This window comes from Euwallacea fornicatus, chromosome 2 (assembly GCF_040115645.1).
Source record: "Euwallacea fornicatus isolate EFF26 chromosome 2, ASM4011564v1, whole genome shotgun sequence".
Taxonomy (NCBI): Eukaryota; Metazoa; Arthropoda; class Insecta; order Coleoptera; family Curculionidae; genus Euwallacea; species Euwallacea fornicatus.
The window spans coordinates 393,032-404,113 of NC_089542.1; the positions used below are offsets into that span (position 1 = coordinate 393,032).

Sequence of the window (11,082 nt, forward strand, 5' to 3'; positions counted from 1 at the left end):
GTCCTTGTTTGACAAATGCTGATTTGAAGTGACAAAAACAATATCAGTTCTGTATCTGCACGTACTAAATTAATGTTGGTAGACCTGTTCAGTCCATTGAAATAAATGCATGGAAATTTCTGCAACCCTGAATAAATTTCATCATAATAATAGATAAAATTTATGCTGCAAGACATTATAATAACCTTCGAACTTGTTTCTTCTTATGAAATCTAATTTAATAGTTTTATATGAGCAGAAGAAATAAATATGGTTTTTAATAACAAAACTGGAATTTTCCCCTTATAATGTACGAGACAGAGTCAAGTGCACCTAATATATGGCGCTCCCGTTCTAACATCATTTTCATTTTCCAGCCATTCCTCAGACGTTTAGTTGTTTACATAAATACAATGGTATTTGTACTACCATTGACACTGACTTTGTCATTTTTGAAGTTTGGAGGGGTGGAGAGGACTTTTATTTTGATTTGTACAAATTTCTAGGATTAAATTATCATATTTATCAAGGTTTATTTTGTTGTTAACTCACTCATTGGAGGATATATAAATATAAGTCAGTAGTTTGATGTGTTGCTGGCAGACGGTCGTGTCTCGCATTGAACTACGCCATTCCTGGTGTGTCGAATTAGCATAAACATCTGTTTATAAGTTATTGTACCGCGATTTCAATTTGACTGTCAGAAAGTCAATTTATAGTGAATTTTTAGTGAATTTTTAAATAAAAATAAAACCATTTTATATTTTTAGTTGATTTTTTAGAAATGACATAACTTTCATTGCTCGTATATGTTTACAACTGTGATCTAAACGTTTTAATTCCACGGTCAATTGCGGAGGTGACATTCAAGATGAGGCTCACATCTAGGCTGCAGAGCATTTCAAAAATGCTGGATTTCTACTCCCAGTTCAATCCATCTCCGCTTTCCATCAAAAAGTTTATCGATTTCGGTAAGATTGTGGATTGTGGTGGTAATGTAAAATTTATTTTGTTTGGCTCAATATCACCCAAACCACCATCATTGATTGTTTTGGTTGTGCAATACCTTATTTCACATTTAGCAATATGTTGAATGAACTTTGGCTTAGTTTTAAATTCAAATCTGTCCCCTGTTTAGGACTCAATGCCTCTGAGGAAAAGAGTTTCATTTTTTTGCGCAAAGAATTGCCTGTTCGATTGGCAAACATTATGAAGGAGATAGCTCTGCTGCCTGAAAACTTGTTGAGGATGCCTTCAGTTCTGGCAGTGAATGATTGGTAAGTGAGGATTTATAGCTTGCACCATTAATTTCCAATGATGTCAGGCTTTTATGGTTATAAGGGAGCTATTTGGGTGCAGGTTAGTTCAGGTTACTTTTCAATTTGATGATGTTGAAGAGCAAATTAAACACTGTATTAAGCAATATTACATTTACATTACAATAATCACTGTAAGCTAAGTTTTGAAGAACTTGAAAGAAAATGAATAGCCATTTCATTAGCTTGGAACTGCTAATGAGTGCCATTTGTGAAGATAAAGTGAGGATTAATATATGATTTCGTCATTTTTAATATAAATTTAATCATAGATAACTCATTCTTGCTGTATTCCTTTACTAGCTTAGAGAGTCTTATTTTAAGTGGTGAAGTGTACTTGAAACACTAGTGGTAGGTTACAGATTATGCAACTCTATCAGGCAACAGTCAATCAAATCTAAGGAAACATACCTGTTTATCATACATATCTGTTTTAAAGCCTCGTGAGGGTTGTGTGAAAGCAGAGGTTGTGATCTGTTAAAGTGTTATCCTGAAACATTATGTAACATTGTATGAAACGAATATATTTCATGTTAATGGGACGCCCTGTATAACAGCTAAAATATGTGTGGTGTTTGTTGTATGTGTGCCAGGTCCAAATTTACTTATTTATCAATTAAATAAATTGATTGATTGTGGCTTAGTGATGCACAGGGCAAGATATTTTTTCCTATTTTTTAAATTCACGTTAACTTCATTTTTGGGGAGAACTAGTGCGAAAATCCCTAAAGCTCCTTTACAAAATATACCCTCCATCATGACTAAAAATTTAAAGTTTTTATGGGGAAAAACTTGGGAATTCTTGCCAGACTAATCAGTAAATTTAACGAAGCGAAGAAACTGGGTTTGCAACTGTAATTACCAATCACTGAGCCAACTATTCCGGTGAAAACCCATCATTATCTTAGGTACATGCGCAGTTTTCAAGAAATATTGGAGTTTGAAAGGAAAGACCCGACTCCGGGTACTCTGGAACATTTCTGCAACGAATTGGTAAAAATTCGTAACAGACATTCTGACGTGGTGGAAACCATGGCACAAGGAGTGCTAGAACTCAAGGAGTCCCACGACGTGGACTGCCACACTGAGCACAGCATACAGTACTTTTTGGACAGATTTTACATGTCCAGGATTTCCATCAGGATGCTGATTAATCAACACAGTAAGTAAATTAATTTTGGAAAAAGTTTCTATTTATCTCTACTGATAAAACGATTAAGTTTCGTTTCCTAGACGGTTTCAAAGTCGAAACCTTAGCGAGGTGGCCGCGAATGCATGACCTACGGCAAATAAAAATAGAACTCGTGCGCAACGTGTGTCACCTTAGAAAAAAATCATAATAATTAAGGACAAAGTCCACAATTTTTTCCGAGAACTGTTGACAAACAATGTTTTAAGTTTTAACAGGGTTTTGAACAAGAATACATAATCATCGATCACTATGTGTGTCGGTCCGCTTACGATTGTCGTTAGCCCTATCGCATGTGATCTAACCTTGGACCTGTTATTTAAGTATTGAGTTAAATGTTTACTGTTTACCCAGATCTTCAATGTGGTTAAAGTAAAGTATTAACATGACTCGTGGGGTAACGGGACATTAATGGCGGTTTTACAAATAACGACATTATAATTATTTCCCCCTTGTGATGTGATTGCACACCGACGCAATCAGGTTCTGTAGTTAGAATCAATTAGAAAATTAATTGATGTATTAAAGCAAGTATTTTAACTCTTAACGAACAAATTTGAACGGCCAAACTCTTACCAGTTTTCCCGCTACTGGACGATTTCTTGTTCATAATAATCGGGCAGGTCCGCCAGTACGGTGGATCGGTTTGAAGGGCATGTAATTGTCTTTTATAAACACCCACTTTAGGCAGGTCTAGTGTTTAACCGTAAAAGACTTCATTTTGAGCCACCCTGTATAAGACAAATCCAATTGTTCTACATGGGGCAAACTTGTGGATCTTTCCAAAACTAATGCAGTGTATCGGACATATATCATATAGTGTGTCCACGATAAAAGTGTTACTAAGGGTATTTTTTTCGAAACAACTGAAAAACCAAAAAACGTTTTGTAAATCTGTTAGAACCCTGAACCTTCCACGAACCTGCGGTTTTTCTCCCATTCAACCAAGCTCGTATGCTTTATTGTTCATGAAATCCCCATTCCGTACTATTTTACCTTTTGTTGCAAATTTTCGGGAAGATAATCTACGTCGATTTATTGTTGTTCGATTGATTGACTACCAAACTTTTGCATATTTTGTTGTAACTTTAAAACACGCTCCGCATTAGTTTTTACAACTCTCTTGTTTAATTTTTTCACTCTTTTCAAATGTTAAATGAGATATAGGACAACCCCGGTTGTGTGAGACACCCTGTAGATAACCCTAACATTCGTTTTTCTTTCTGTTTGTTTGGACTTTTCGGCACGATTAACCCTATCTTATGTTTTTTTTTTATGATTTTTGCCCTTTGTTGTATTTCATCCTCTCTAATTGTAAACCAGTACATTTGTTTTCAGCACTGATCTTCGGGGGGCAGTTGGAGAACGCTCCTGGCCCCAACAGAAGTAAATATATCGGCTGCATTGATACTCAGTGCGATGTGGTAAGCGTGATCAAGGATGCTTACGAAAATGCCCGATTCTTGTGCGACCAGTATTACTTAGCATCACCGGACCTCATTATCAATCAGGCTCAACATAATGGTGAGTTCCGTTATTTCTTACAATTCAATAAACTGGCAAAATTGCAACAGAGGCGTAGATAATTTATTTTCATTTCACGAAGTGCCATTACCCTTGAAATGCGGGTGATACGCTACTAAGTATCACATCTTGATGATTATTGCTATTGTTAACGTCAATTTTACTTCACGGAATTTAAGAAGGAATTGATTGTTGTTTGGAACGTCCTTGAGTTTCCACTGAATCCGGGATGCTAATTATTGCTGTCACTTGTGTGGACAAACCTATAGCAAAATTAGACTCAAATCATGGATAGAACGAAAGCGGCCACTACATTTGCTTTTATCACAATCCATTTTTGAAGGTTCTAGTTGAGTCTTGAATTATTATTAGGGGGAGGTCACTGAATGCTTTCACTTTTCACTATAGTCGGAAACTCTTAACAAAAAAAAGCTGAGGTGTATCGACCTTAGGTTAAAATCAACGGTATTTCATATTTTGTCTATTTTACACAGTTTTGTTAATGCGATACAACGTATAATAATGAAAAAAATGTCCCTCTTGAACGCTACTGAGTTTAGGCATTATATCGTAACTTTTTGAAAAACATAGACATTTTATAAGTTTAAGATTTTGGTAAGACAGGGACCAATTCCTTAAACTTTTAACTGCTAATAATTCCAATGATTATCGATCGAAACATAATCTCAGCATTTCATTGGTTAATCGATATTTATTACCGAGATTACTAATCTTTGTAATATTATATTACGATAAATTACTTATTATTTACAATATGTACATTTTTTCAAAGACATCTATAAAATAAAGATATATATGATTCAGATTCAATGTTTTTCTATTTGATTGCAGCGCAATTCTAATGATTGTTTTCTGATAAAAGAATCTTGATTTCACTTGCGGAGAATTCTGGGGGAATGTGAAATTTACGTAATGTTGATTTTACTGCAAGTTGTCCAATGGACAATACATATTGAATAGTGGCTGTATGTAATGACACTGTTAGTCTAGTGCTTGCTTCAATAATAATGCCATTGAATCCCTTACCAATGGACCTGATTCTATAGAAACATACGAAAGCGAGAATGACGTTTATGTGCAATCAAATTGACCAATCAAATCATCAGAAGCCTTATTCTCGCTCTCAAGTGTTCCTATAGAACCAGAGCCAGGGCATTTCAAGGCTTTGTCAAAATGGCGGTTAGTGCAAATGGTCGCAAAAAATGTCACTGTCAATGTCCCGTGATAGATAGATGGTTCTGATACCGACAACTAAATTCTCCCCAGCTATTTTTGATTTTAAGAAGCATTTTCTATTTAAGCAATAAAAATACCATTTTTTTGTAAATTGACAATTATCTACCGGGTTTCCGATATAAGTGATTCAACTATAATAAAATCACAATTTTTTAGTGTTTGGTTAATGCCAAATTACAGATTTGCAAAAAGAAGACTTCATCAACATTGTCTACGTGCCATCGCACTTATACCACATGCTTTTTGAACTTTTCAAAAACTCGATGAGAGCAGTAATGGAGTACCACAATTCCAGTAACGAATTCCCACCCCTTACTGTAGCCGTTTCCAAGGGTAAAGAGGATATTTGTTTGAAGGTAAGGAACGATTATTTGGTTCTAGTATCTGGTAATTTTCATTGCGGAAATCGTGAACTTATTTTAACATCGGCACTTCCTTATCCATGACTCAATTGGCAGGCAAAATGCAAACATGAGGAAGTTACTAATTCAATGAAGTTCAATTTGGCGTGAAATGTCATTTGAAATTGTTTTGCTACGCGCGTCTGCGGTTGTTTAGGATTCGCAGCGCCCTCGTTCAGCTCATCAGTAAGTAAATACCCAATTGTCAACAATTACGTCATAAGGTACTGAAACATGCACGGAATTTCTAATCATCGTTCTGTTTTTGTAACTTCAAGGAAAATGCAACAGTTTTCGAATCGATATACGCATACGCATTTCCGAAAACGTTTTTGTTTAAATAAGGGTTATTAATATTTCAATATGGATAAATTCGCTTAAAAGCTGTTAATGTAAATTACAAATGTCTATTTTTACCGTCATGTTTTCAAACCCAGTAAAGTGATTTGTTTATAGTTTACTATCGTTATAAAACATAAATTTCCTCATTTATAGGTACATAGGCACACATATTTTCATGTTTTGTTAGCGATAATATTTAATAAAATAATCGTTTAATATTGTTGTTAATATAGGTTTAGCCGACTACATTTTTGCAACTTATCTGTAGATAGTTTATTCGTATGTGCAGCATTTCACTTTGTTTTCGTTTTAACTCCTGTGGTTGTGAAGATCGGGCTTTCGTGACCAAAGGTCAACAGCTTTCTTATTGTAATATCACAACTCCTGGTTTTTATACACAGGATATCCTAAACACCGCAGGTCACTTTTAATATCTTCGAATCGTTAAGAAACACTTAGGAAGTCAACAGGAAAATATGTTGTTTTATTAGCTATGTAATATGTCAATTACAATTTTGCCAAGAGGCTTTTAATTTTAAAGGTATGAAGCAAAATTGAGCAAAAAAGAGGTATATTATCAGCTTTTTCAAAATAATAATTAAATCTTGATATATGTATCAATGCACATTTTTAAAATGCGCACCTGTTTTTTGCGCTTAAACGGCATTTAATTTCACCAACAATATCCGTCTCTGCAGTCTTCCAACTGATTTTTTTTTTTACTTTTCATACCGCCAAGTAAAATAAATTCGAGAAAACTGGATGGTTTAAATTTGTCTTCTCAAAATCCCAGTCCGAAAATCAATTCTTTTCTTTTTCAAAATGGCAGATGTCTGACTTGGGCGGCGGCATTCCCCGTTCGACTACCGACCATCTCTTCAAATATATGTACTCGACAGCCCCTCAACCCAGCAAATCTGATGCCCACACAGTCCCACTGGCCGGATATGGGTACGGTTTACCAATTTCTCGCCTGTATGCTCGCTACTTCCATGGTGATTTGGTTTTATTGTCATGCGAGGGCTATGGAACAGACGCTGTTATTTATATGAAGGTACAGAATATATTGTTTAGTTCGATGATATTTCGGTGTTTTATTCATGACCAGATATTTAGCAAAAAAGCAGTACCAGTTTTACTTCCAACCTCGGTACTTACAAAGACTGTATGGAATATCAATTTCTCATTGCATTATCTCAAAATTAGTAAAAACACCGTTGTTTCAGGCTTTATCCAACGAAGCCAACGAGCTCCTGCCCATATTCAACAAGACAACATCCAAATTCTACAGGAGCACCGCCCAAGCGGGAGACTGGTCCAACCAAGCCACCCACATCGGCGCAAGGCAAATCAGTATAAACACAAAAAAGCATCAACTCCCGCAATCTGGTAATGAGGCCCTCACCAGAGCCTTGTAATGCCGGGGCTGATTAGATTGAAATTCTTAGCAGGCTTAGATATAATTAATTTCAAATTACATTATTTTTGGCCGTTATAAGGAAGCAATAAGTTGGTTTAAAGAAAGAAATTAAGACAAAGTCCAAACGGTTGGTTTGATAATTGTGATTTATAGATTTATTAGTGTGGTTTCAAATTTTAATAAGTTTGTAAGCTGTTTTGAAGGGTTGTTAAAGTTGCACATTCCTCTATTGAAATGGTACAATTTTAATGGGAAGCAAACTTACTTTAGATGGGAAAATTATTCGGAATTTCAAGTTTCCGAAGAACTTAAAGATGTACATCACAGTTTATATGTGGTTGTAAGATATAAAAATCCTTTAGTGCCACGTAAATCAAATGTTTTCCCTGTTTGTAACTGTCAATGCAGCGAAAGAGTAAAATTTGGTGTTTGTCAGGTTAGTGACAGTAACTGAATTTAGCAATCGTCATTCGTTGGACTTAACGCCGCTAACCACCATATTCCACATACGCCCACAAGCTGCACTTAATTCTAAGTGTGACGTAAGTTGCCACTTCTGCATGCGTTAACGTCAATTTAAACAAGGCGTGAACTATAGCTCGGCTTGTGGATTTGAAGCTAACCGTCGTTTTAACTGAAAGCAAAACATTCGATTGGTCTCTGAAACGTTACAGTTGTGAAACAGACGTTTTCGCCCGATGGAATTTTGTTGTTCTCATGACTTACCCTCATGTGGGGTTGTAGTGGCAGTAGACCAATTATCATACATGCAGCGAAAACAGTCGATTTTTATGACACTTGAGAATGTTTATGACTGACCACATAGACATATATCTTCGTAATATTATGCTCCTTTCCCACTTAAAACATTACTGATGTTAGACTTAAGCGCAAGTTAGGGTTACTGGACAAAGATTTCTCTTAAACGCTAACGTTGCTGTATAAAATAGTAGAAAGATTTACTTTATTTACAGTTTTTGACTACAATTTTAGAAGTGACGTCTTCAAAAATAAAAAATATTATATCTTTTCGGTTGTTGATGCATGAGGATGGATTTGAGCCAAAGAAGAATGGAATTACGTATTGCGTTAGTAATACCGCCTAAATTTTGTTAATTTATTAGCCAAATGGTGGTAGATGAAATGTTTGAGGCGCCACAATAAACTATCGGGTAAGGATTAAAATTTATAATTAAAGTGATATGTATTAGTGAGTAATTACATGTAAATTATGTAGTTTCTGTGTGATAATCTTCTGTAATATAAGATATAACTTCTGAGCTACAATAACATATCAATATACCTACTATTTTATTTTTGGTGTTATTTCTTTGAAACTGCATTTCACAGAACCAGCGGTAAATGAATTTTTTGCAGCACATGTGCCTCTTCTTTTTCTACTCCCGTCAACTGTAAATTGTCCAGAAAGACGCATTTTAAACCTTCCTCTCCTAAATTACGATTTGTCTCGCGTTACTAATTACAGAAAGTTATTCAACATCAAATTATATGGAGGTGTCGCATTTTTAAGTGGGTTGCACTGTATATAACTGAACTAAAGATCATTGTTTTGTGGGGAAGGCGCTTGAATTTGAAAATAGTATAACTGCTCTAGTAGAAAAGTGGGAGCAAGACTTGGTAAATGAGGGCGTAATTTAAGGAAATTATAAATCGTTATAATTTTGCCACTTTATGCCGGTGAAATGTTTTCCCTGTTCCTACTGACAAATAACATAACAAATTAGCAAAAAAAATATTAATAAAAAGAAACATTATAAAATTAAAGTGTGAATTGTAAGCATGTAAAATATGTGAACCACTCTGAAATTATTATATTGATTAATTACTGAGTACTTTATGTATTCTCAATCTATACACTTCACTTCTGGCATTTTTCGTTTTTCTATTAATTTTTCCCTATCTTCTGAAGTCGGCTTACATTTGGAATGGAGAAATGAATGCTATAGAAGACAAGCACCAAACAACTAAGCTTTGACATAGACGTGGTAAGTATACCGAACGCCGTTCTCTTCCTGAAGGGCCTGTGGAACATCTTCTTCACTAAAATGTGATCAATTTTAAAATCGGTTAAGTTATTTAGGATTTTCGAAAACGAACGACGACAACAGGTTTAAACATACGCACCTGACTTCTTTTAAGGTTTCCAATTCGACAGGGAAAAATGTATCGCAATTAAAATTTTTCTGGATTTTGGTTAAATAAAGCTTCTGGAAATACGGCGAAGCAAAGGCCTCCTTTAAAAATGAAAAGAATAACATGGTTTTATAAATTTCTTGAAAATCTAACTAAAATCGGGTACGACCTCATACAAACTAGACCCTCCGATCACCCACACATCTTCGTAGCTCGGCTGAAATTGTGTGTCTTGGAGCTTTTTATAAGCCTCATCGAAGCTCTTAAAGGCAAACGAGTCTGGAAATTGCTCTAAGTTTAAATCCGATCGGCTTAGAACGAAATTTATCCGGCCGGCCAGTGGCTTATATTTGCCCGGAATGCTATCCCACGTTTTCCTGCCCATGATGACTACATTTTTACGGCCTGCCTGCTTCGTGGTCGTGGTCATTTTGCTAAAGTACGCCATCTCGTTTCTAAGTGCACAGACTATTTAGGAATGGAATATAGAAAGGTCTCCCTAATATCAAGGACAAATTATCCTTTAACCGGCAAACACATTTAGATTAATTACGTGCCCAACAGACATTAAACAAATCTTTATAATACCATTATCGCGACCATGTTTTATCGGGCTTATTATTTAATGGCACTTACTTCAACCGCCATGGCAACGTTCCGTTCTTGCCGATTCCCATGTTCTCGGTTGCTGCCACTATCAGCTTCAATTTAACACTCATAATATTGAATTTTAGAATATTTAATAACTCTTACGCGAGAGAAACTCGTTAGGAAATGGTCGACATCATCGTCGTTTACTCGAAAAAGTCTGCGAGTACGAGGTCAGAGTGGCAAGCCGGCAAATGAAAGAAATCATGGGAGTGAATCCGTGGACATGCGCGTGGGCATATTCTACAGTAGCTAGCAACTGTTCGTTAGGCTTTTGATAGTACTTGCGAGATATCGGCGTAGGTCGGTGTGTCCGGATTCGGCTTTATTGGTTTGTAATGAAGACATACAAAAGGGGCAAAAAAGTAATATAATCTAATATTGAACGTCTCTGAATTTACTGAATTAAGTGCCCTGTTAAGAGTACTGTTGGGGCGTCTTGTAGCAACCCAAGATGCGCCTGTCTGTAGCATACCTGCCGCGAGCGGTATGAAAAGGCGGGATTAGAGGCAGAGAGAAGTTAAGGAGATATGAGGACGTTCCTAGACTTACGAGCTTACCTCCCACATTATCCTTTCCCAATGAGCTGTACAATCGGTTAATTGTTATGCAGCAGAATAACATAAATGAACGTAAAGCACTTAAAAAATCCCTCGTCTCTGCTGCTGAGGAATGACAGTTGTTGTCAAAAAACTGTCATTGCAAATGTTGTTGTTGTTATTATTTTATTTTTATTTATTTTATTTATTTATACTTTTTCCTTCAATTGCTTATAAAATTGTTTTTTTCTGTTTTACGTTAGCTCAGATCAAAGTTATATTGAGCCGAAAGGAAATTAAGTCTTGGTAATTG

At 35.7% G+C, this 11,082-nt stretch overlaps 2 protein-coding genes across 9 annotated transcripts; one reads left to right on the forward strand and one right to left on the reverse strand.

Annotated features, from left to right (window-relative positions):
- The first annotated feature begins 426 nt into the window (after nt 1-426).
- On the forward strand, nt 427-8,742 carry Pdk (pyruvate dehydrogenase kinase). 4 transcript variants are annotated; one of them, XM_066301555.1, is made up of 8 exons: nt 433-697; nt 762-950; nt 1,118-1,256; nt 2,204-2,457; nt 3,808-4,008; nt 5,446-5,621; nt 6,838-7,062; nt 7,235-8,742. In XM_066301555.1, exons 2-8 carry the CDS (start codon nt 851-853, stop codon nt 7,424-7,426), a joined length of 1,287 nt encoding a protein of 428 aa, XP_066157652.1. In that variant the 5' UTR covers nt 433-697; nt 762-850; the 3' UTR covers nt 7,427-8,742. The 4 variants fall into 4 exon arrangements, with proteins under 4 accessions (XP_066157661.1, XP_066157652.1, XP_066157651.1 ...); XM_066301554.1 differs by having other exon boundaries at nt 433-950; XM_066301559.1 differs by having other exon boundaries at nt 435-950; nt 3,823-4,008.
- A 503-nt stretch (nt 8,743-9,245) lies between these two features.
- Dhfr (dihydrofolate reductase) lies at nt 9,246-10,435 on the reverse strand. Of its 5 annotated transcripts, none has more exons than XM_066301608.1 (5): nt 10,336-10,417; nt 10,219-10,283; nt 9,752-10,016; nt 9,574-9,683; nt 9,246-9,489 (listed from the first exon to the last, which is right to left on the reverse strand). In XM_066301608.1, the coding sequence occupies exons 2-5, from the start codon at nt 10,257-10,259 to the stop codon at nt 9,414-9,416; spliced, it is 492 nt and encodes a 163-aa protein (XP_066157705.1). In that variant the 5' UTR covers nt 10,260-10,283; nt 10,336-10,417; the 3' UTR covers nt 9,246-9,413. The 5 variants fall into 5 exon arrangements, with proteins under 5 accessions (XP_066157705.1, XP_066157704.1, XP_066157701.1 ...); XM_066301607.1 differs by having other exon boundaries at nt 9,752-10,037; XM_066301604.1 differs by having other exon boundaries at nt 10,219-10,435.
- Between the last annotated feature and the right edge of the window lie 647 nt (nt 10,436-11,082).